The 27,144-nt window shown below is 33.6% G+C and overlaps 1 protein-coding gene across 3 annotated transcripts in view; it reads right to left on the reverse strand.

Annotated features, from left to right (window-relative positions):
* The window catches only part of LOC124371725 (probable phosphorylase b kinase regulatory subunit beta), a gene marked incomplete at its 5' end in the record, with an annotated part of 43,170 nt that extends 19,184 nt beyond the window's left edge, over nucleotides 1-23,986 (reverse strand). The window contains 10 exon segments of one of the 3 annotated variants that reach the window (XM_046830063.1): nucleotides 367-512; nucleotides 8,333-8,448; nucleotides 10,109-10,296; nucleotides 11,010-11,240; nucleotides 16,111-16,125; nucleotides 18,098-18,357; nucleotides 19,894-20,032; nucleotides 20,300-20,497; nucleotides 23,249-23,408; nucleotides 23,790-23,986. In XM_046830063.1, the coding sequence (XP_046686019.1) occupies nucleotides 367-512; nucleotides 8,333-8,448; nucleotides 10,109-10,296; nucleotides 11,010-11,240; nucleotides 16,111-16,125; nucleotides 18,098-18,357; nucleotides 19,894-20,032; nucleotides 20,300-20,497; nucleotides 23,249-23,408; nucleotides 23,790-23,986 (1,650 nt within the window). 3 annotated transcript variants of the gene reach the window in all.
* Nucleotides 23,987-27,144: the final 3,158 nt, after the last annotated feature.

Genomic DNA, 27,144 nt, shown 5'->3' on the forward strand with positions numbered 1-27,144 from the left:
GAATTCAGTTTCAGCCATTTTTTCTACATTTGGCCAGTTAAATTCAGTTTTAGGGTTGATGAAAAATGATAATTACTTGCCGCAATTAGTAAGCCTCTCATGTCCCCAGCAAAAAATTAAAACAGGATTTAAAGAGTTTGAACCACATAAATATCATGCTAACTGTATTAACTAACTGACCAAAACTGACTGTGTGATGCTTATTGTTGATGTAATAAGCATTAACTTTCAAGCTGGCTATAGTCTAAGTTACACTACTGAGACTTGAAAGAACTTCAAGATCCTTCTGATGACTGTATCTAAATTAAACAGAAACATCTGCAAGTAACACAATGTCTATTGAGACAACAAGCTAACTGTACTTGCCGTGATGGTGTCCATCTCTTCTGTATAGACCGAAGCACGAGGAACGTCAGTTAAGCTCTGATAGCCAATATAGTCATGCTCCGTCTGGCGGAACTGGTTGAAAGTCATCTCTGAAGTGTCCACAGTGTTCATGAAGTCCAAATGTTCTGCAATCAAACAATTATGTTAATTTTATGGTTTTGTTTCTTACTTTTCTCATGACATGAAGAAATGTTTATAAGCATAGCCTTTACATATAACATATTATTTTTATTTCTACACACCTTGTAATGGAGATGTTGTGAATAATTAGTAAAATCTATGCACAGGGAGTTGTACTTATGACGGCTTCATGTACTATACACAATATGTTTATAAATTCTTGGGCCATCATTCTATTAACAATACTACCTTATAAAAATAATACTCAAAATAAACATTAAAAAAAATAAATGTAAACATATTTAACTTTGAGTTTGATCAGTTAAGATTTATTTTAATATTTTTTCCTGTTGGAAACATGTTTATTTCTAAAGTTAATATTATTCAAAACAAATACAAGGTGGTATCAGAAAGTTCCTGGACTGTTAGTCACCGTATTTTTTCTTTGTACGTGACTGAACAAGACGGTATACCAATAGCCTCTGCCACAATAGCCGCTGAGTCATTGTGCAGAATTTCGTTGTTGTGAGTGGTTAGGTTATGGTCTACAAGTTGTGCTTTGTTGTTGTGTGTTATCATTATGTAGCGATTTTTGTAATGGTTCATAAATCTAACCAACACAATGTTTTGTTTCTAGATCATAATCGTAAAACCCACTTTCATCACCAGTTATGATCCTGAATATGAATGTGGAGCAATTTTCAGATGTCCCTTTTAGTTCATTGCACAAATCAACAGTCAAAAGTCGAGGCACAAATTTTGCGGCAACTCGCGATGCATGCCTAGGATTTGGTTAAAATTTCTTTACAGCTTCCATAGCTAATACTGACACTACTACATAAATAATTTATTGTTTGACAATGGTCATCATGAATAAGGTACTGAATTTCATCTGTTTGGTCCTGAATGATGATCATCTCAATTGAATTTCTGCCAGTATTGAAACGAGCGTACCACTAAAAACCCGTGTTCACCCAGCTCAGCAAATGTTCTTCAAAAGCTTCTTGAAGCATTGCAAAAGTTTCCGTTGGTAATTTCTTAAGATTAAAGCAAAACTTAATGCAAGCCTGTTGAATTTATCAACCATCACAAAAACTGCTACGTAATAATAACACACAACAACAAAACACAATTTGTAGACATAACAAACCACTCACAACAACGAAACTCAACACAATGACTCAGTGGCTATTGAGGCAGAGGCTACTGGCGTGCCAGCTAGTACAGTCATGTTCAAAAATAATGGCAGGTACAATGTGGGAACTTTCTGATACCACCTTGTATAACAATAGCAAAACATAATTTTAAAATTCTGTTTTAGCAGATTTGTAAAGAAATAATATTATATTTATCAGAGATCATAATCCAAAAACACAAGATTTAACAACGTAATATAATATTATAAAAATGTGAAATTGTTCACAAAAATACAATCAGAAATGGTCTGATACCATGTGTGCACTCATACACATTATACATTTCATACGAATGGTTTTTACCATATCCATTCAACAAATGAAAAACTACAGGCAAAAAAAATAGACAATAGACCTGTAAAAAAAACAATGCTTGACAATAAAATAACATAACCCAAAAAATGGGATAACTCAATCTGTTACTTAAGAAATGAATCTAAAGACTGCTGCTATTATAGCTATTTAATTTCTTTGTTTATTTCATAAACATGTACCATTTTCATGCATGTTATAGTAAAAGTATTTAGCATACAAGTTATATTTTCAAGACAGAAACACTAAAATAGAAATGATGAAGACTAAAATATGCTGTGAAATTGAATCACTACAGTAATTTATAAAGAAAAATATAGACACAAATCATTTCTATGGCATTCAAAAGTAGGTTTCAAGGCATTGCTTCAATTTATTAATGTCCAAGATATGTTATACCTGTATGATGTAGCCTAACTGTTGATGTCCATAATATATCATAATTATATGATGTAGCCTAACTGTTTATGTCCAAGATATGATATACATGTATGATGTAGCCTAACTGTTAAATCTTTGAAACCCAAAGAGATCTAGAACCAAAGGCGTCTCATCCGGGGTGGGGGAGGACACTGGTATGTCAAAATAATCACAAAAATCACATTACAAAGAAAGAAACAATACAATAAACCCGGTCACCTATGGTTGTCTGCAGTGCGCAGATGCTTATCATATCTTTGTCCAATGCAATTATGGGACAGACAGTATTTAATGCTTATTTAAATAATAATGAAACTTATATCATTATAATTCGTGTTACATAAGGATATGAAAACCTAGTAATTAAACAAAATGTAATATTTAGTAAACCCTAGAATAAATCCCTTTTGCAACAATACTGAAATGAAAAAGTTACAATGCAGAAGAGTTGTAGATATTGAGTTAAATTAAAGCTTTTATTCACGAAGTCAACGTTTCATTCATAATTTTTATGCAAAGTTGTGTGTGATATAGTCCTGATTGTTAATATTACACTTACAACTATTTACCTAACATGTTAGAGATGCATTTATTACAGCTTATTTAAATAAATTCAATGTACATCAAAACCAACAAGCAAACAAAAATTTCAACAATATAAAATATTATGTTTGTCTTTTAAAATCAATAAATAATAACTAAAAAAAAAAAAAAAAAAACTTTATTAAAAAAAGAATTATTAGCCTCTAGTAAATGAGAGTAAGCCATAAAATGGTACTGCATTTTGTTCCTTTTGATGAACAGCCTTAATACTAATTTAAAAATATTTTTTTAAGTGGAGTAAGTTTAGTTTTTATGTTCTGTTATGATGGTTTAGTTAGTATTTTAATAAATTACGTAAGATTGCATCTGGACATATTTTTTCAAGACAAACCTTTAACGTGTCAATATGTTAATACGCTTTGCCTGTCCCCCAAGGTGGTATGGTATGGTACCTTTATTCCTAGGACCTTCCAAAATATTCCTCAATAAAAATTGTTAGAGGAATGGTAGAATTGAGAACTTTTCCCATCATTATAAGTTACAAAACATACATTTCGAGGATTTAAATCTATCCTCTTTTTCAGATGAAAAAAAAAACTAAAACATCAAATTCTTTTTGACACCTTATATAACGATGGTAAACATATGCAATCCTAAACGAATCAATAACAAACTTCAAAGAAGATTTATAACATATCAGTAAAATTTATCTTACAAATCTAACGTTGTACGTGAACAAGGCAAAGTTAGTGCCTACAATATTTGAAGCAACTCAGGCGATACATATAGACAAGATCAGCTAGGTGTGTTCTCCTGGTTCCCTGACAGCATGTTAACAATCATAAGATGTTAAATGCAATTTTTAATGTTTAAGTGTTCAAAATACACTTGAATATAATTATATTTTATAAATACCAAACTGTATGTGATACAATAATTTAAATTAGTTTCTGATATAATGAATACATATTTTTAGTGTATATACATTAAGCAATAAATATATTAGGCATCACTAAATAATCATGCTACAATTGAATAAATGTTATTGATTCATTATTTTGCTTGTTAATTTCTAACCTGTAAAGAATTAATAAGTTTAGGTATAATAGTCACAAGTTTCATTGTCATATATTGATTACAGTCTTTTGGTTATTATTTTGAAATTTAAACCCATTAACTAATTGCTCACAAACTGTTGTAATGTATGCAACAAGAATTTAAGACCTTAATTTTATACTTTTCACATATTTACCAAGTCCAGTCAGTGTCTGGTTTCTATTAATAAATCCCATTTTAGTTATTGAGATCTAATTCTGATGATCAGATTTAAAAAAATACAAATCATGCTCTTCTTTTAACAGTAGTTAGGCACCAATATAAGTTGCTGAGGTAAATGAGCGCGCCCGCCGTGCATCAAAATGTGATGATATATGGTCTTCCTGAATCTAATAGCCCTGATGTCAAGTTTAGAATTACCCATGACCTTGAGATCGTCACTGAGCTACTCAAGTCTTCACACTCTACTTTCAGCAGCGAGGGGGTTTAAAACTTACTGCATTGGCAAAAAGACAAATGATAAACATAGACCCCTCAAAGTAATCTTGATGAGTGAGCATGATGCTCGCCTTGTGTTGACTAACTTCTCATCTGAAGCTGCGGCAAAGGTTGACCAGATTTTCTCAGCTGTTAAAATTGGCTAGGGATCGCACTCCACAGGAACAAAAGTATCTGAAATCTGTGATAGCTGAGCTTGAGAGAGGAAATCCCGTGGCGAACAAAACCTGACTATAAAGTACATAAATAATGTCCCACAAATTGTTAAGAATTTAAAAAACTAGTAAGGCACAACGGTTCCCCATTGTTTATTTCCTGTTATTTTCAAAATGTCAACGGTCTGAGGAGTAAAATGAACTCATTAGCGCAAGGAATAAATACTTCACCCTATGATATATATCGCTGGTCGAAACCAATCTATCACCTGATATACACGATGCTGAGCTTAATCTTACGGGGTTCCATATCTTCAGGTGTGATAGGTCATCACTTACTAGTGACAAGTCGGGTGGTGGTGGAGTTCTCATAGCCGTACGAAATTGTATTTCTTGCACCAGGATTCCCACCAATGTCAATGACATTGAATGTATATTTATCTTGTGTAAGTTTCCCACCTCCTCAGTACTTCTGGGAAATGTCTATATACCTCCTAATCAGCCAACCATTAAGTATTCGGATTTTAGAGATGCTATGGATGGGGTCTATAATTCCCTGGGTGAACCTGCAGATGTCATAATAATGGGAGACTTTAATCAGCCTGACACAAAATGGACGTGGCCCGACATTACTTCTGTGTCAAACTCTTCCCGTTGTCTGCTTGAACTTATTGGTGCATATAGCCTGAGACAGTTAAATTATATAACCAACTACCGAGATGTATGTCTTGATCTGATACTCTCTTCAATTGAGACATCTGAAGTTGTGCATGCGCCTGATGTACTGTTGGAGGAAGATAGACACCATCCTGCTTTGTCTTTTGAATTTGAAGTGTTGCAGCCTTCCACGACTGAAAGCCAGAAACGGGGGCTTAACTTTCGAAGGTGTGATGTCGATGCTGTTTTCAATGGGCTGCAGGTTCTAAGCTACCCTGCATCAAGTGAGTTGGCGGATCCTGAGCGGGCTTTCACAAACTTCAGCGACTACCTGGCCTCTTTAGTTAGGGTCAATACTCCACTCAAAAGAGTTGGTGGAGCTAGATTCCCCTCCTGGTTCTCTAAAAAATTGAAACTGCTGGTTATCAGGAAGAAACAGTTTACATAAAGTCTACACAAGCATACAAGGGCGCACATTGATTATGATAATTTTCGGAGAACTAGAAGGGAGTGCAGAGACCTCACCCACGCGTGCTATTCAGAATACATCGGTAAGGTTGAAAATGGTATTCCTAGAGATATAAGTCCTTTTGGTCTCATGTTGGTAGCCTTAAAAGTTCTCCTAACGTTCCGACACACATGACTTTAGACAAAAAGGAAGCTACTGATCCTACTAGCAAGTGTGATTTGTTTGCTCGGTATTTTTCTTCAGTATTTAGTGATACTACAGTTCCTATTCCTAGATTTGATTATGGTTGGAACCAAACATTATCCAGCTGTTCAATAACAACCTTGGATGTCCAACAGACCCTCGAATCACTGGATGCCAGGAAGAGTGCTGGGCCGGATGATATACCACCACGAGTTCTAAAACAGTGTGCTCCAATACTTGCAGTTCATTTAACAATTCTCTTCAGGCCTCTACTTGCTTCTGGAGTCCTTTCCATCAAACTTGAAGCAGAGCTATGTAATCCCAATATTTAAGTCTGGAGATAGAGGGAACATAAGAGGACTATAGACCCATTGTGATACAGTCTGCTCTCGCTAAGGTGTTTTGAAAGTATCATCTTGAACAATATATATTCTCAACTCAAGAGTCGCATCTGTTTGGAGCAACATGGCTTCTTGAAGGGCCGCTCTACCACAACCAATCTACTGATGTTTCAGGAATATATAATGTCAGCTTTTGCAAATTCCTCACAGGTAGATTGCATATATCTAGATTTTAGCAAAGCATTTGATAAGATTAATCACAGTCTACTTATATCAAAGCTTGAAGGCTATGGCATTTGGGGACCTCTGCTTCGTTGGATGAGTAGCTATTTGCGGGAACGTACTCTTATAGTCAAGTACGATGGAGGTACGTCCTTGCCATTCTCTGTCCCCTCAGGTGTACCACAGGGATCTCATCTGGGCCCACTGCTTTTTAACCTGTTTATCAATGATATTTTCTAGTGCAATATCATCGAAGTTTCTTCTGTTTGCTGATGATATTAAGGTTTTTCAGCAGGGTTACATCTCCTCATGACCAAAAGGAACTCCAACATTCCCTTGACAGGATAAGTAACTGGTGCAGAGTAAATGCTATGGAGCTTAATATAGCCAAGTGTCTTGTCATCAGCTACACTCGAAGCAACACAGCCAGGCCCTTTGACTATTCTCTAAATGGATCCCCTCTTAAGATAGTAGACAGAGTCAGGGACCTCGGAGTTATTATGACACCCTCCCTAAGCCCTTACGAACACATAATGCATGTTACAAATAAAGGCCTCTTCTATGCTTGGGTTTATTGCCCGAACTTGCAAAGACTTGCAAAGACTTCAGATCCCCCTCTACATTGGCTATCCTCTATAAGACTCTTGTTGCGTCCTTTGCTGGAGTACTGTTCCGTTGTTTGGTCTCCATATCAAGCAGGCCACATTGTGCTGCTGAACAGAGTACAGGTGCGTTGCTTAAGACTTCTTGAGTCAAACTGGGATATAATTATCTTGCAACCCCCGTCGCTGAGATTGAGATGCTATATGGACTGCAACCTCTCCAGGAAAGAAGAAAATATATTGATATTTTTATTCCTGTACAGGCTGGTGAACGGCTTCCTCCTCGACTGCCCTCATCTAGTGTCGGATATAGACTTCTCTATACCAAGAGGTACCCCGCTCTAAGACACTTTTCTGCAGAAAGATTTAGGCCCACATATTATGCATCAAACCATGGAATATGCAGACTTCTAAAACTGGGTAGCGAGGCAGCGCACATCGACTTTTTTTCACGATTCAAAATACACCCTGAAAAACAAATTATTAAATGTAAACACCTAACACATGCTTAAACAGATCCACTTACAGTAACTAACAGCTACGATTGTATTAATTATTGATAGTATATTGTTGAGTTTCTAAATTTTATTAATGTTATAGCATTGGTCAACTATTTATTTATCGTTGCTGTTACTGTATTGTTATTATTCCTTGTTATTTATTGTTGTTTTTGTTATTTATATTTATAGTATATCACTCTGTTATTGCCTATGTTGTTCAAGTTAGAGCGTACATAAGACTGTGTATATTGATTATGATTTGTCATCTTGATTGCTAAGTACTTGATTTGTTGAATTACTTTTGTAAAAATGGTGGAACCGTTGAAATAAATAAATAAATAAATAAATAACCTAACCCTTTATTATAATTTTCTGCCAACCAATATCAATAAAACTAAACAAAAATTATTTTTAGTACTAAAAAACCTGTTTTAACAGAGCAAGTTTGCAGAGTTAAAATTCTATATTATTTGGTTTATGCTAGAAAGGTCATTAGATCAAACCAGATTAATTTTTATCGAACCACACATTTCTTATAATTTGTAAATCATTGTGTAAAAGTTACTTTTTCAAGTACATGAATTTAAAAGTGACATATTAGTAAATTGCTTTGATGCAAAAGACCAAACAATGTAAAGGACATTACACACATTGTAATTGTTTAAAATTACCAATACAGGAAGAAGAAATAAGGTTCTGAAGTCGACCAATGCGAACCTTAATTCCATCACAGTAGCCTTTCTTGAGCATTGCCATGAGGTCCAGCATTTCCTTGAACTGGGGGTCTCTACGCAGAATAAAAGAATATTAACCCACATATACAACTAGTACATATATTGAACACCTCTGTACTGTATGTTTACTGTCTTTAGTCATGAGAGTCTCTATATTATACAGGCAGATACGAGATATACATTAATTGTATACACATTAATGTATAGTAACAGGATTTGTCTTTTCCATAGTTGATATTGTTAATTATGAATTTTGCTGATCATGATGAAACAACAGAAACAATTTGTTGTAACTGAAAAAACATGTCACTAATTTATTCAGTGTGTTCAATTATAAATAAAAAAAGTTTAAACAATTTTGAAACATACACAGTGGTTTACGAAATGGCTTCTGTGAATTTCAGATCATTCATTAATGGAGACATCACATACAGCTTGACTAAAAATAAATTTTTTGCCTGTCATGCATTAGCATTTGTTGTTTTACATGGTTTGGTCTTTATTTTACTCTATACTCATAAAATAATTTAGATTAGACTTGCTTTTTGTAGCAGTTGCATTTATTTAAACTTCATGTACCTTGTGAGGAATGTGTTCTGTTGATACAATATGATAATTTAATATTTTTAAATCATTAATAAAGACAAAACAACAACTAAACGGAAGCAAAATTTTATCTATATTGTGCTTATAAAGTTAATGTTGTATTGTATATGTCTTATGATATTGTAGATGAAATTAAACATGCATAATATTGACAAATTATAATACTGTAACATTTGAGAGGTAGGAAAATGGAGACCCTTGGCTTCGCTGTTTCGCAAAGCTATTTTTCCCACATTGAGATCTATCACTGTCCATTCCTGCCATTCCTAAGCCGTTTCGGTTACTATAGTAGCTAGTCAGTCAGTTATACCCCACAGTGACTAGTATATGAGACTATAGTTGTATGTTGTTCAACATTTAATCTGCATCCTATAATAAAGTTAATTTAATAATTGTTTTAAGTGTCTATTATTTTATAAAACGAAAGTATAAAACAACATGCATTTAAAAATCACACTTATATAAATAGTTATATGTTGTATATTATAAGTTAGAGATTTTTATCAAATAAAACTGCTGTTATTTTAGCATAATTCTTGATTATCAAAAAAAATTTTTTATTGACATCATGATCACTATTCTATGTCAAAAAGGTACACCAAATGTACAGTGATAAATAACTTGTCCATGAATGACATATTCAGTGCTTAATGGACGGCTCTAGTGAAACAAATTTGAGTTTTAGCCCATATGAACAATGTTAAACTTAAACACTTTTAAGACTAGACAATGAATGAGCTAGGATGGAGAAACAAACTGTACAATAAAGATGTGATTAATAGGCATCCGAACGTTTTTTACTTATTAAATGTATAACTTTAAATATTTACACAAAAAAGTAAAAAAGTTGAGTTTATCTAAATACCAAATTAAAATAATTTAAGAACTGAAAAATGTTTGGATAAGTATTGTTTACATATTCAAAAGAGACATCTTCTATCTCTACAACTAAAAATAAGGGTTTAAAAGTGTTCAACATTGTTCTAAAACGGCTACAATCAAGATCGCTGCCAGTTCAGCCGGCTCTTATACGGAATGACATGTCATCAAACAAATTTCCTACTCAGACTGTGCTTGTGCTGTTACAGTAATAGTAGTAGGTTAGACCTCATGTGTTCCTCCCGGATGAGCAGGCACACGGTGGGTCGTCCCGAGAGTCTCCAAAAACGGCTGACGAAGGCCAGCTCTGTCTTGATGTCATCAATCAGCAGTGCCATGTCCCGGTAAAGGTAGAACTCTGACACCTCAAATATCAGAGGGTAGCACAGTACTGTCATCCCACACACACGGTACACCTGGTGGTCACCAGTCACAAGATATTTTATATACTTCTCTATATGCATCCATTTTTTCTAAGATTTCATATATAAATTTGAAAACAAACACTCCAATAATATGTTTGTTTTTGTGACGCATTTCGTGTTCAAGTAACACATCATCAGACCCACATAACAGAACCACTTTCATTCAGTTATGTACGTCTGAAGATTTGTTCCTTGAACAGGAAAGGCCTCACAAAAATAAAAATTATATTATTGGAGTATTTGTTTTCAAATTTATACGGGATTCAAATAAGAAAAGAGCTTCTAGAATGTATGTAAGTCTTCAATTTAACTTTTCTCAAAGTTGCTTATTGTACAAAGATTTGAAAGTATACGTAAACATCTTTGATCATAAAAAAAATCACTGAAAGAGTTTCAAATACTTTTCATCACTTCGTTAAGTTACGTTAATGACATAAAAGAGCTCGACACCTAGACAGTGATGAGTTGGCATGAAGAAATCAAATGTACAATAATTCTATTCTTTGATCTACTTATACATAATATTTAAAATTAACCAATTAAAATTTGATTACTTTAATGTACACCATTACTCTCCAAACCTTTTCAATGTATGTATGTACCTCACTAGTTTCCAACCTCACTAATCGCCAAATCTATTGAAGTAGATTGTTAGTTCCCATAGCTATCCATGTACCTTGCCAGTTACAAAGCTACGAACGTACTTTGCTGGTACCCAACGCTCCAACGGGTCGCATGGGCCTGCCATTGAGATGGAGCTTGTGGTTGACACCGAGATGTTGGTACACCTGCACTAGCTGGTTGGACGACCAGATCTGTACAGGCTCCACCTCGTGTGGTGTCTGTGTCTGGATGCCATATGTCGCCATCATGGCCTGCAGCCGCATAGACTCAGCTATCAGAACAATCTGCACCACCAGGTCTGTGGCTGTGCCCTACCGCAGGAACATATTTAAAACCCTTTGAAATAAACAATCCCAGAAATTCAGATGTAACAACATGTTACTTTATCATACTTGATCTATTTTGCTTAAAACAAATACTACTTATCTTGTGAGTAGAAGTGGATTCACAAGTAATTATCACAGAAAATCTCTATATTTTGGCTGGATTTGTTCTAGACAACTGATTTTTTTTACACAAATATACAAAAATGTAAAATGTATAACTTAAGTCAATAACCAGCTTACAAGAATGTCTGACTATTTAAAAAAAACTTTGGATTTGGAATATTTTTTCATTACTGAAGAAGGGTATTAATAGCAACTAAATACAGTACAATAATTGGGGTAATTATAATAAACTCTGATTCTGTGAACACTACTAAGATCCTGATGTGATCATTAAAGAATGGTTCAGAGTTTTTAAGATTTTCTCAATTTTATTAATGTACTCATATCATATTATTTTTGCATGGATATTAAATCAAAATTGTATAACAAATCTGTGTATTTATATTCATAAAAATATATTAAACAGTTCTGTAATACGAATTATGATTTTGAGAAAGTAAAGGTGGTATAAATGAATGCATACTATACTTTTCAAATTAATATTTATAATGAGATAAATAAATTGCTACATTATAATTTTTTGCTGTTTCATTAACATAAAGTAACACCAGAATGAAATTATTTAATCATAAAATAACATAAAAATGAAGTTTCAGATTTTTATTATTGTAGTTACTCAGCTAAAAATGGTGTTTATAAAAAAATATCAAATGCTACAAATAATTAACTGATTCAAATACAATTGTATACCATTTATTACGATAAGTACATATATAAATGTATAAATCTTTTAATGCGTTTGAAAAATGCTTGCTTTCAAAACATAATTTATAAAACATATAAACATATAAACATTTTGTCCCTCTAAGTCCAACCCCTCGTCCTCGTCGTGAGGGACGGGCAACGGCTCAAAGAGACGGCTAACGGGGCTCTGGTGAAGCTATGTCAGGTCTAGCAAGCCGGTAGTGGATAAAACTTGCTTTCAAAAATAAGAACAGCCTCGGAAAGGATGGAAATTTACGGCAACGACCCGGCAATTGTTTAAGGTTAAGATTTGGTACAATAAATGTTGTGACGCTTAGGAACAAGTTAGAAGAGGTAGTAGAGATGATGAAGAGAAGAAGAATAAACATAATGGGAATCAGTGAAACAAAGTGGAAAGGTAGTGGAAGTAGAGAAGTGGGACAGGGATACAGGATTTGGTGGTCTGGAGGAGAAATTGGAAGAAGAAATGGAGTAGCTATAGTCATGGACAAAAAGATGACAAGCAGAGTGATGAAAGTGGATGTGGTAAGTGAAAGAATTATTAAGGTTACGGTCAGAATGGAGGGGGAGATAATGGACATAATACAGGTATACGCACCACAAACAGGATGCACGGACGATGAGAAGAGAGAGTTTGAAGAGGATCTGGAAAGACAAGTAAAAGAAGAGAGAACAATAATAATTGGGGATTTTAACGCACAAGTGGGTAAGTTTAGACAAGGATATGAAGAGGTAATGGGATGTTATGGAGTAGGAACAAGGAATTTAGAAGGAGAAAATTTACTGGATTTTTGTTTAAGGAATGATATAGTGATAGGGAACACCTGGAACAAGAAAAGGGATAGCCACAAATACACAAGATACAATTGGAATGGTGAACAGCCAAGTTTAATAGATTATATATTAGTGAGGAAATGCCTGCAGCCATACATGGCAGATGTAAAAGTTATACCCAGTGAAAGTATGGGAGGAGATCACAGGCTGGTGGTAGCTGATTTTCAAAGAATGAGGTTTGGAAAGGATACATGCAAAAGACTAACAAGAATCAAGACATGGAAGTTAAAAGATACGAAAGTTAGAGAGGAGTTTGTAAATAACATTAGAGGAACGATACCCAAGGGGGAGGTCAAAACAGGAGAGGAGGAATGGACAAATTTCAAGAATGCTATAGTCAAAGCTGCAGAAGAAACATGTGGACGAACTTCAGGTAAAAGAAGGGATAAAGAGACCCCTTGGTGGAATGAAAGAATTGCTGAAGCAGTTAAAAACAAAAATAGAGCTTGGCGAGAATGGTTTAAGGATAGGTCAAACGAAAAGAGGGATAAATGGAAGAGACTTGCAAGGGCATCAGCAAAGATGATGAAGGAGGCAAAGGAGAGGACATGGAAGGATTTTGAAGAAAAACTGAAATCAAACTTCAAAGGAAATAAGAAGATTTTTTATGGGGTGATAAGGAACAAGACGAAACCTAAAGAAATGTTGACTAAGGTGGTGGATGTTTCAGGGGAAATCAAATGGGAGGAGAAAGAGGTTTTGAAGACGTGGAAAGAGTATTTTAAGGAACTACTGGAAGGAACAGAAAATGAAGAGGAAAGAAGAGATATGACAGAGGAGACAGAAGATGAAGAGGATTTTAGTATGTGCGAATTGGAAAAAGCGGTTAAAGAGATGAAAGAGGGGAAATCTGCGGGAATAGACGAGCTGACGGCTGAGATGATAAAGGCGGCGGGCCCATTGGGAATTCAATGGTTGTACAGAGTGATGAGAGTGATTTGGAAGGAAAAGAAGATACCAGAAGACTGGAAAATGGGAATAATAGTGCCGATTTTTAAGAAAGGCAATAAGCAAAAATGCGAGAATTACAGGGGAATAACTTTGTTGTGCCATACACAAAAAATTTATGAAAAAATACTGTTGCAGAAAATTAGACCAGTACTGGAAGAAACAGGAAGAGAGGAGCAATGTGGTTTTAGGAAAGGTAGGTCAACGGTGGATGCTATTTTTGTGATGAGACAAGTGTTAGAAAAGAGGTGGGAATACGGAAAAGATACAATGGTAGCGTTTATAGACCTACAGAAGGCATATGATAAGGTACTGAGAGAAAGGATATGGGAGAGTATGAGAAAGAGAGGATTGCGTGAGGGAATAGTAGAAAGAATAAAGAACCTGTACGGCATATGTAAAAACAGGGTAAGAATTGAAGAAAAATATACAGATACTTTTAAAACAGAGAGAGGAGTAAGGCAGGGAAGCATATTGTCACCTTTCCTTTTCAATATTATAATGGATGAAATTATTCTAGAAGTACAAGGAAACAGAGGAGCAGAAGAACTTAAGACAATAGCATATGCGGATGACATAATGATATGGGAAAATAGGGAAGAAGAGTTAGAACGAGAGTTAAACAAATGGGCAAAAGTGGCGAAGAAATATGGTTTAGAGATGAACATACAAAAATGTAAAGTAATGAAAGTAGAGAGAAGGGATGGAAATAACAAAGACGTGTTAGTTGAAGGAAAAAGACTTGAAAAGGTGAAGGAATTCTGTTATTTAGGAAGTATCATAACAGATAGGGGCACAATAAGAGAAGAGATAGGAAACAGAATATGGAAGAGTGGAAAGTTTTTCAATATGGTGAAGAAGATTGTGTGGAGTTGGAACATTGGGAAAGAATCAAAAGTATTGATGTATAAATCTTATTTCCAACCAATTTTATTATATGGAGCAGAGACGTGGACGTGGACTAAAAAATGATTTAAGCAGATTGCAAGCTGCAGAAATGAGATTTTTAAGAGGGATAGAGAAGACTACAAGAAGAGATAGAATAAGGAACGAAATAACCAGAGAAAGATTGAAGGTAGTTTCACTGCAAGAGACAATGGAAGGAAGAAGAATACAGTGGATGGGGCATGTGAAGAGGATGGGAGATAATAGAATGCCTAGAATAGCACTGGAGAAGGAGGAAGGAGGAAGAAGACCAAGAGGAAGACCGAGAGGAAGATGGGAGGACCAAGTGTGGAAAGACATAGAGAGAAGGGGACTACAGAAAATACAGGTGGATGAAGAGGAGACCTGGAAGGATAGACTAAAGTGGAGGAGGCTGTGTACGACGACCCGTGAGAACGGAAACGTCTGACGATGATGATGATGATGATGATAAACATTTTTCTGAAATTGAACATGCATTACATTTAACACATGGTTCCGTACATGTTTAATACCTTCACAAAAAATATTACAGCTAATATGACCATATACATAATATAGAAATCAAATAAATTACATGAACATAGCTGAGAAAAATTACAATATTCCTTTAAAGATATCTGTGTCTTTATTACTACCACACAAAAGATCCTGTCAGAAACAACCTGCAGTTTTTGATGATTTTAATGAAAACAAGCAATATGTGGAAGAAAACTGTATCCTTCAGGTAAACCCTACTCGAAAATAGGTAACAATTACGGGTAGTTTATGACTCTATCTCGTATAATCACTATTGCTTGTTTGCACTGTTGTTATTCTCTTCTTACCTGTTTTGGCTAATTGTAATTTTCAACAAATTACCCAATATTTGTCACAATGTTATAACCACAATGGGTAACAAATATTAAATGGCTACTTTGAAAATGTTAAATAGTAAATTGAAATATGTACATTTTTCTTAGCAAGGAATAGTAAACAAACCTTGCCCATACGTTGCCCATAACATTTACTACTAGAGAAAAATTGTGTGATTATACATTGAATGATAATGTATTAGATGGACAATCATGCTAGTGAAGTTTTAAGGAAGTCTCAGTTCCAAGGTAATACATTTTCACAAGAAATTAAAAAAGTGTAAATGCTCAAGAATAGAATCCTTTTTTACCGAAATTCATTCAATAAAAGTACAATGATATCAACACAAGTACATCAAAAGTCGTGCAGACATGTCGGCAGGCTTTAACTTTGGGTCATTCCAAGTCTGAAGACGTGATCTGACATTACAACAGGCAGGATTGAACATGCAAAGCTCTATACTCACACCCCGAGGCTTGGCCTGTGTAGAACCGCAAGCACCAACACAAATAAAACAAGTCAGATAAAACCAACACTGGATCCTTGATCATTAGGATTTCTTCATATAAATAAGATTTGGTTACAAAAGCCAGTAAATTAATTTTTGATTGTATTGATTATGTATAAACTCAGCAATGAAAACCCATACAACTGTTATTCATTGCATTCCCGGAAAAAGGAAAGTATTATTGAAAAAACCAATTTATTACTTCAGAATAGAGGGTTTCATTTTGTCGAAATTCATAGTGGTCAATCCACTTGAACTGAACAGTTTGAAATAAATATTTAATGTCTTAAAGTGAAGTATAACAGATTTTCACAGCTAACTTAGACTTAAATATCTAACAACTTTTTCTGATATAATTTGTGCCATATTGTTTAAATATTCTAACTCCAATTTTAGATCTAAATGAAGTTACAACAATAATATTCTAAATACAGAGTTTTAAAAGTGGCGCTAATCGTTTCCAATTAAAAACTAAATTGAAACCACCTTACATTGTCTCTGTTTAAAATCAATCATTGGTGATAGATGGTTCAAATCATGTTATCCTTTCACCTTATACCCAAGTGCAGTAAAGAAGACAGTTGAGGCTCCTAGGGCCCACCACTTAGCGTCGTCCAACCAGAGATATGCTGTTTTGCCAAACTGTCCTCACATTGGACAGACACAGAACTCGACTCAGTGACATTATTAATCTTAATCTTTGGCGCTCCGAGAAAATATGAGAGCTTTTAGTTAGATGTTATATAAAAAAGGATCCTGAAAAGATATTTTTTGTGTTAACTAATACTACCACTTTGTATTTTTATGTAAACCGTATACTAACTTTCTTTCTATAATATTTGTCATATTGCATTGCCAGAATACAGTTGTATCGATATTAAAATAAGATGTTCATAATTATTAAAAATGTTCACAATTTTGTATTATTCCAATACAAAAATCAAAAGGATAATACATCAGCTGTTTTAAAGCTGTTACATATTATTATATACTGTATTTTAATTTATATTAAAAAGGTAATAATTATGAATTTTTCCAATTATTTATGATTTTCTTCAATCTTTTAATAAATAATAATAACATCAAAAGAATAATTTTACATGAGCCGGCATTTCTTACGATTTGATATTTTTTATAGCTGTAGGCTTCAATAACACTCTTAAAATATGGTTACACTAATTCCTTACCAATAAGTGTTAAACACATTATTCAAAGTGAATATCTAGATTTTACTTACATTGATAACAGCATCTTAAAACCAAAAAGTGTATAGTGTAATCAAAATCAAAGTAACGACGAAAATGTACTGTAACCTATCCTAATCACGGAAATTGTAATCGATTTCAGTAATACTTACTTATGCTTAACGGAATTAAACAGAAACACATGATCAGACACATTCCAATACATGTTCTGACAAAATCAAAGCCATCAGAATGAGAGCGTTTTTGCCCAGCGTGCAGCGATATGGCAACAACAGCAACAATCCACGCCACTAATAATTGGACACCAACCATCTTTTTTGCTACTCTAAAATGTAGTTAACATATGAGTGTATATATAGCTAAAGTTAAGATTAGCTTAGAACTTTACCTAATAATTACAGAATGCTGGAAAGACACATTTGTAGCAGAAGGTATTAACATATTAATATTATTAATAATATTAATGAATGATATTTTCGTAAAAAAGTTATTTGTTAAACACCTTAGAGCATTATCATATGGTTACAACTCCTATGCTTTGGTTAAAGTCTAAATTGGTCAACAAAAGACATTTTCTTATCTGATGCTCAAAACTAGATCTTTTTCTGCAATTATAGATCACTGTTACACTTAAACGGTCACATTTTTGTGTATAACCACTTATATCTAAAAATATGACGTTTGATTTTAACCACAACGTGTACCTAATTTAATTGACAGGATAATGCAAAGTTAAGTACCTGAAAGGCAGAGTATCTGCCCCCTTTGCGTGGCCTGTTATACGAAGGCAAGTATCGGCGGATGGGGTCGAGCTCGTTAATATGCAGGAGTCCTGTGGTCAGTAGCTGAGAGATCACAAACATGGCTTGGTTCCAGAGGTACAGGGGCTCGTCCCCACCCGACCCCTCAGAGCTGTTACAACGCAACTGACTGCCTGGCTCCAGTCTCTCGTATTCCACACACTCCTCGCTCACGTAGAAGTACATGGGAATACACGGGTCTAGAGTGCAATAATATCAAGGTTGTTAGAATCTTTATTGCAAATCAACTTTGAATTGGTACTGGTACAGGAGATAATATAAAGTGGTATAACAGCCGTAATTTAAAAATAATTTTTTCCAAGCCTTGACTCTAGAATCTACTTGACTTGGAGTCATTTTACACAGCTATTAATTACAATTTAGTTGAAATATCACATATTAAACCATCTAACTAAATATTAACCAATATATTTTTTATGTGTGTTTTCCTAATGAATTAAACTATCAAAACGTGGTACTTATAATTCAGAAATTTGTGGGGTGAACTTTAATCAAACAAAAGTTAGAATGTAATCGGTACCGACCACCATATACATTATTTCAACCTCGATATAAGTGTTCAGAAGGTGTATTATCAATCAATCGCTTAGATCTTCAGCTATATGATGCTATTATATTTATTGTCAGTACAATTTTCCTGAAGAACTATTATATGTTTTATAAGGAAGTTCATAGATTTTCCCAGTTCCCTGGATTTAACGTGCATGGATTACTAATTGTGGGGAAGGTTAAAAAACTTGGTTTATGAATCAAGACTCATTACTTGAGAGTGACAATATGCAAAAAATCAGGACTGCTGTTCAATCAATAAACGAAGAAGTCTTAAGGGCTGTAGAAAACTTCAGTTCCAGAACAGAACTCTTTAAAAAAGAACAGATTACAGTCCCCAACAACTGTAAATAAGGTTTGTTGAATAACATAATTGTTGGACCGAAATAGTTAAAACCTAGATAATTGTAGAAATAATAATGCCTTAAATTACAGTAACTAACAAAAAAATGTTTTAAAAAAGGAAAAAATTTTTTTTATTAATTCAGTAAGAACCTACGGCAAATACAGGAGTTAAAAATGCTGTAATGATACAAAACATAAAAATTAGTTCTTTTTGTGCTATTTCTCAACCATTCAAGATAGAGTGAAACTTTAAATACAAAAGGTTTTAGTTTTTAAGAGAGCTATTAATAGGTATTAAAATGTCATACCTTGCTATCTTAATTTTTAGATTTTACGAGTTTAAATTTGAATAATTAAAAAATTTGGAAATGTGTTGAAAAGTGGAAACAGTAACATATTTTTAAAAAGATTACTTCTTTGGTAACCTTGGATAAAAGTTTGGATTTGCATAAACTTTTAATGAATTAACAGCAAAAAATGAAACCATACAACTTCGACATTTTTGACCACCCTGTATACAAGAAGCCAAATAATTTAAAACTATTTTACAATGATCACTGAATAGAGACCTTTAAAATACACATAAATCATTGCCTGCCTCACCCTGTATAAATTATACTTCAATGTTCAATGAATCTAACTGCCATCTGCAATGTCAGCTTGTTTATGTTTCTCCATCTGCTTTCTGACCTTCCAGGCAATAATACTAGTAGAAGCTATTAACACTACACATTATCTCACTTCACTACCATTTCAGTATCATAAATATGTCTTAAATTATAAAACAATTAATACTTTTATTAGTATATCATGTATATTACCTCCATTAAGATCTTTGCAGATTACATTTGACAAGAGGTTGCGATACTCATCCACTTGATCTGGCAAACTCTTAAAGACTCCATCGATGATCATGAACATGAAGAACAGAGGCCATTCACATTCGATGTTCTCAAACTCCTGTAAATCAATAAGAGCATGATGAGAGTTAACTTGATCTGGCAAACTCTTAAAGACTCCATCGATGATCATGAACATGAAGAACAGAGGCCATTCTCAATCGAGCTTTGTAACAGATTGAATAGGTTACAGTTTTCAAATTGTAGCAGTTTGCCACACACTCATCTGTTTGATTAAAATGAGTTATTTATTTGATGAAATGAAATAATATGTGATAACTGATATATTTTAAGTTTTAAAACAATCTCAGTTCCCTAAGCATCTTACCTTTGTTTCTCCAGTTTTGTAGAATCGCCGTTTTGGATCCTCCAGTACGCACTTGTACCCGTCCCTGCCAAATCTTCGGAAACCATTCTGACCCTTGAGCTGACGGATAATTGTAGTCTTGGTGGTAGAACTGAGGAATTCCTCGTGAGTGGCAAATGCCGGAAAGGAAATGGTCGGAAGTAGAGCTGTGTCCACTCCCTACAATACACTCCTCTTAGTCAGTATCATAAACACATATAAGTACTCTCTTATTCAAACTCATTTAGACAGTGTCTGTACTTCCTGCTCTAGGCTTCTGCACTAAATTTCAATTTCGATGTCAACAAGTTAAATCTAAAAGTTGTGGTATATTTCTGACATCTAATTGTTTGCAAGTTGCAATAATGAGATCAAAAAGCCTACTAATATTTTGGTGAGTCCAATAAATAATATAAATAATTGATAAACGTCTACAGTTCTCATTGCATTATACAAAACAGAAGACAATGTAATAAAATGGATGTTATGATTTAACTGTTTTTTACCCTCACCCATTACAGTAAAGGTACAGTATGTTCCATTTCTAGTACCTCCTGCAAGTACCTGGTTTGCCCACCAGTATAGCAAGTCAACTAAAATGTTTTCTGGTGCTCGCTCTCTGTTATACACACATTATACACCTAAACTAGTAACACATCTAAGATAGGACATGTATACCCATTCTTAACTTAAATTATGGACAAATAAGTGTTGAAATGGACATTCCACCCAAGCAAATCCCACTATTTCGAATTAATTAACCCTTCAATGTGAGGATTTTCAAGAGCTAAAACCTTTAGCCTTCTTCCTCCTTCTTCAGGAGTTTTTTCCTGCTATTGAACATATAATGATATATTTTAGTTATAATTGGACATAAATAGTACATAAATATCTAAAAGTCAAAATATCGCAACATTTAATCAAAACTGTTTTACATAATGAAAAATAAACTAACTTTAATAGATCGTGGTCTGCCTACATACTAACAACCACATGCTCACTAAATCACTTGTGTATCATTATTATTTTGCACTTACTATACAGTGAAATAGTATTTAAAGCAAAACTACATATACATTTGTTACTGACTAGAAACTTATTACAAAACAATTATTGTTTTACCAGAACTCGTGAAACATAGTGTAAACACAAACCAGTCTGTAATAAACTACAGAGCAGACAAGATGTTGTTAGAAACCTTCAATTCTTTTTGCAATGCTATAACCGATTGGCTTCTTAGTCAAACTGAACAGATAGATATTATTAGTCCAAAACTGAACAGATTAGTCCAAAATATTATTAACTAAATGCTTTCTTTTTCTTATTTGCAAACCAAAATTAGTCCCCTTTATAAACAATTATTATATTTTAATGTCCTTTTCTTTTAATTAGTAACCAATATAGTATTTATCTTTGTCTGAAATTTTTCTACATATTAAGCTGATAAATTTGATTTTTAATTATTACATAGTAGTATATATTTTGGTTAATTTTAAATTTTAATTTAGAATGTAATTTGTTATAGTTTTAAGGTCATTAAATGTAAATATATATATATATATATATATCTGTATATTATGTAAGGTTGAGTGAGAGGGTTAAATAGCCCTAACTCCGCCTCTTGAATAAAGGCATATTTCATTTCATTTCTTTTCAATATAACATAACATTTATAGAATCTTAACCCTCCGGCTGGTGTGCATTTGAGCCTTGACTGGCACCCTGTTTTGAAGCTTCGTGCAGAGTTTTTAATTTTTTATCCTGTACAATTAATTATTGGAGAAAACACAAAAGTGTTGTACATCAAATTATTCTGCAGAATATGTTGTACGATATAAACATAATTATAATTTGACTTACCTGAATAATGGTGGATGTTTGATGGTCAGAACTTTTTTTTTTCAAAAAACAATTTTTTTATTATGCCATTAAAAAAAAACTCAAAATTAATTTTATTTAAAAATATAAAATATGCATAATGTTCACTTACTTATGCACAAAAAGAAAATACATAGTTTACAAACACTTTTATTTACAAATAAAATTACAATTGAAAAAAACAAGACTATATACAAGCACTAACAGTTGCCGAGTCGCGTCACACGGAAGTAGTCGGGAGCTTTTAGCGGCCAGTAAAAGAACAAATATTCATACATATATAATAGTGAATACATTATTAGAAGGCTTAGAATCTTGTGATTAAAGTGATATAACTTTTATGCGATTCGAGCGGTAATTATCGGAACTAGGACGTAATTAGTAGACGATGTTTAATGAGTCGTAATTTACGACGTTGCCAGCCGGAGGGTTAATACTATTCCATTAGTCTCAAATGTCAAGATATATTGTCATTATATAAATTGTATTTGTAAAATTTATGATTTAAAGTCTCCAATATATTAAGAGTTTCATATCTCTTATGTATACTTAAACATTGACTAGAAAGTAAAAATAAGATTGACAACAGTTCGAATTGATTAAGTTTATGCTCTTATCATCGTTAATGTATTTTTATTTAAGATGTAATTTAGTTAAATGTAGTAAGACACTTTCAATATTACTGCAGTGATCTGCACATCAAGTCCTTATCAGAGAGGACGACTGTTATCAGACCTTTCCTTGACTATTGCTTAGTGTACCTAACCACGCAACTTCATTTCATTAATCAAAATAAATTACACAACAAGGAGAACATCACACCATATGTCACATAATAGGCTTCACTGAGATTGCACACAAAATTGCAAGTCTATAGGCACATGTGTTTATATTTTAAAATATCATATGGTTGTACAGTGTTGATTTGCATATATTAATCAAAGAAATTAACTTATACGCAAATAAAGAGATGCAGGCAATCATGTGTTGTGCAAATCTGCTTTACTTTAAAAAAACCTAATTAAAATCAACTGCTTGTGAGGATTTCCTGACCTTGGAGCTCGACTCTCGTGGCAGCAACGTTTCAAAGATGCTTCGGTTCCTGTTGTGAGCGTCGATGTCCACGTAGATTACAGACCACGAGGCTCCTTTCTCCCCAAACAAATTACAGCCATTGATTGCTTCGAGAGCACTTTTAGCCATTCCAATAGAACTGCAACATTTTCGTACATTCCTTGTTAGAGATCTGTCTTTAAAATGAAGTGTTTATAAATATAACACAATTGTTACAATGGTTTATCATTCAATAAAAATAAAATAAAACAATATTCAGGTATATGTAATGTCCTATTCAAAACGTAAGAATATGTGCAAGTAAAAATATTAAAAAAGCTAGTTTCTTTTTTTACCTAGCCTAATTCTACCTCACAGACAACAAAAGTAACAAAATTAAGAAGATAACCTTAACTAGTACAATCCAAACCATAATATTTAAACTGGAAAGAATAAGTTGATGTGTTATCATGTTTCTAAATCAAACAGTTGTAGTTGTAAGTTTGAACTTTGAATAATAGTTTTATTTAACTAGTATCACCTGGCATGGATCTCTGGCACACCCGTGTTATACTTGGTGCCTCTCTCCCACATGCCAAAGTCAGGAGTGCGGTACGCCCTTTCCACATAGTACACCAAGTTTTGTATGAAGGCCACCTCGTCCTGTGTGTAGATAATCTGCATACCAGACGTGATCATCTCTACCAGGAACAGTAGGTAGAGGGACACCACATCTATCTGAGGGCAATAAACTCTTCGGTTACTTTTTACTCTACAAGTCATATCCATGTGATTGGGTGCCTCACTGAGAGGTTATGTTTCATATTATTGAATTATGCTAATTTTTTTCTTTCTTGTAACCATTCAAATAACCCTATAACTTCTTCACTGTACTACCAGAACATGATATTTTCACTAATGCAAAAAATAAGCTGTTAGTTTCACTGTGCAACAGCAGTTTTAAAAAAACTTATGAATTGTAACAAGTATTTTTTACGAAGCCATCCTACGTTTCCAGAGCATATTGAAAAGAAAAACTATTAAATCTAGGTGTAGATAATACAAAAAACAATGGTAGTGTCCAGAAAGTATTTGTTAAGAATAACAAAACATATTCAAGCAAACATTTTAAAGTTACTAAGAAATAATGTTCATTTAAACCTTGCAAAATCATTAGAACACATTACATATTTTTGCTTCCAATACGTTTTGAAGTAAATTATGTAATATTAACAATTATAGTACTTATTTTATGAGGTAATATTGTGAAAAATAGTGTTTAAAACACATAGGAAAAATGTCTTTTTTTAGTGATTGTCTAAAGTGCTTGTCTAACAACTAGGAAAAACTCTCATTTGCCCCACTAATTGTGAAATGAAGACCTAAACCTTTTAACGACCATGGATTATATGAAATCACTGGTACAACAATCCCTGGTCATTAAAATTTGATCCTGTATAGGTTAACCTTTTCGCCGCGAATTAATAAACCAACCACTTGTTCCAAGATTTACATTTTTTGACAAAAAAATTTTTTTTTTCCTACAATTATTAAACATTATTATTTTGGTTCCTTGAGATGTTATACACATGTTTTAGTAAGAAAAACGCAAACATTAAAATTTTTTATGGTGAATAATACATGTTTTTTTAGTTATTTTATCAAAAAATTTGTAAGAAAAATATTAAATTGTATTACGTTGGTTGATGTACAGTCTGAATGAACTTTATATCATAATTTAATTGTACATACACCCATATATGATATTGTGTAACAAGTAATTTGTACATAATAATATAAATTTACCAGTAAAGCTGAAAATGTGGTGATTCGCACGAGGCGCAGAAGTAGCAGGGAGTCCATGTCTCACAAACACTCACTTTTATACATTTAGAATTATTTACACAAAGTTAAAACTATTCATTCTTCAATTTTACTTTTTTAAATAGTTTCAAGTAATAAGTCACAATAAAATACAAGTTAGTAGGCCTAAACATAAAAAATAAAAAATGCAAAAATGTTGTCCAATATGCAAACATTCTCTTATAGCCTTACAAGATTGTCTTGGTTTTTAGCAATTGCAAGTTTTCTTATAAATCTTTATAGAGTGATAAATTTCAAAACAAGGAACTATGCACAGGGGTGGCTCATCCTGGCAAGTTTTTACAAAAATACGATGTTTGCTTTCTTTTACACGTGCCTTTCCCTTTTTTGGTGCAGCTTGATGGTAGGATACTACAAACAGCACAGTTGGGTTTGTGGGTTTTTATCTCCATATTGGCTGATAAAATGGATTTTCCCTGATAGTCTGTCATCAAGAGGGTTTGCTCAATTTTCGACCACGTCGGATTGCAGTTCTAGGTTGCCATGCACTTAGTAACCCGTCAATAACCTGTTCTCGAAACTTTTTGTGGGTTAGAGATCTTACACCATTTTTGCATATTATAAGCTATGCAGCCATTTATCAATGCAATTTCAATGACAAAATGCCATAGGGGGGTGGTAACCATTTCATTGATTTATGGCCATAAGGATACGTAGAACAAAACTTGTCAAATAAGTCTACTCCACCCATATTTTTGTTGTACAGTACTTGAATATTGGGTTTCGTGACTTCTCGTCTGCCTGTCTTTGATCTGACTTCAATTAATTTTACTCCAGTGTCACCTACAGTAGAGAGCATGTTTACTTTTCCTGTATCTTGCCAGGAACATGCTATCATATCCTTAGATTCTCGGATCCATGTTGTTGGGAAGTCACCTTTCTTTTTCTTCAAATTTTTCATTTGTGCAGGCAAATTTTTTCGGTTTGCTCTCACCGTACCACATGCTCCCAACCCACTCAACCTCAGGTCGTTGAATAAATCAACACTAGAGTAGAAATTGTCCATGTATATGATTCTGTTAGTAGATTCAAAACCTAGTTAACAAATCTTTTACAACTCTACTACCCAGGCCCTCATCTTTACTGTCGGTTTCTTTCCCAGTATTACACCTTGAATCTCAACAGAAATCCATTTGAAGAGTCACAGAGCGACCATACCTTGATTCCCCATTTTGTTGATGGCTTGCTTGGGAGATATTGTTTGAAGGATAGCCTACCTTTAAATTTTAACCATACTTTCATCTATAGAAAGTGCCTCTCCAGGCTCATAGTTGTCTAGATATGTTTTAGAAACAAAAATCTATCAAGGGCCTTATTTTGTTTGAACAGTGGATCAGATCCAGGATTACCCTTTGACACCTGATTGCTATTATCATTGAAATGCAAAAAAGACTTGATTAATTGATATTGGTCTCTAGAAAATATTTTGGAAAAAATGCCGGAGTTTTTGTCAGCCAAAAGCCGTCTTGAAAATATGATTCTTCATTTGGCTTATGAATGAGTCCCATTGAAATTTGCGTTGCTACAAAAGCTTTCATGTCCCTTTCATCGATTTCTTTTAGTTGGTGTAGTCTAGAACGTTTGGGAATGTCAGTTGTTACATCACAACATTGTAAAGAATAAATATTTGTCTGTTCAGCTACATAATTTATAGATTGCTTCAGGAAAAGAATTTATGAAATGATTCAGTTGGAGTTTAGGTTTTCAAATTTGACCTTAGGTGTATCACAAAGTGTAAATTTAGGTATTTTTGTCTAATACTATGTTAGAACCTATTTGAATTTCATCCCACAAGGTAGCATTGTTTTGTTGAGATTTAGGCCTAGATTGCTCTAGGGCTATTTTCATCTAATGGACCATCTTTATCACTTTCAGAGAAGATAGTCTACATTGTTATCACCTATTTCAAAATCTGAGTCTTCATTACCATGATTCAAATTATTCATTAATCTCATCATCGGTTATTTGTTTCCATTATTAAACAGGATAACCTCAACAGGCTAGAAATTTGT

Source organism: Homalodisca vitripennis, unplaced genomic scaffold, assembly GCF_021130785.1.
Source record: "Homalodisca vitripennis isolate AUS2020 unplaced genomic scaffold, UT_GWSS_2.1 ScUCBcl_1891;HRSCAF=6081, whole genome shotgun sequence".
In the NCBI taxonomy this organism is placed as follows: domain Eukaryota; kingdom Metazoa; phylum Arthropoda; class Insecta; order Hemiptera; family Cicadellidae; genus Homalodisca; species Homalodisca vitripennis.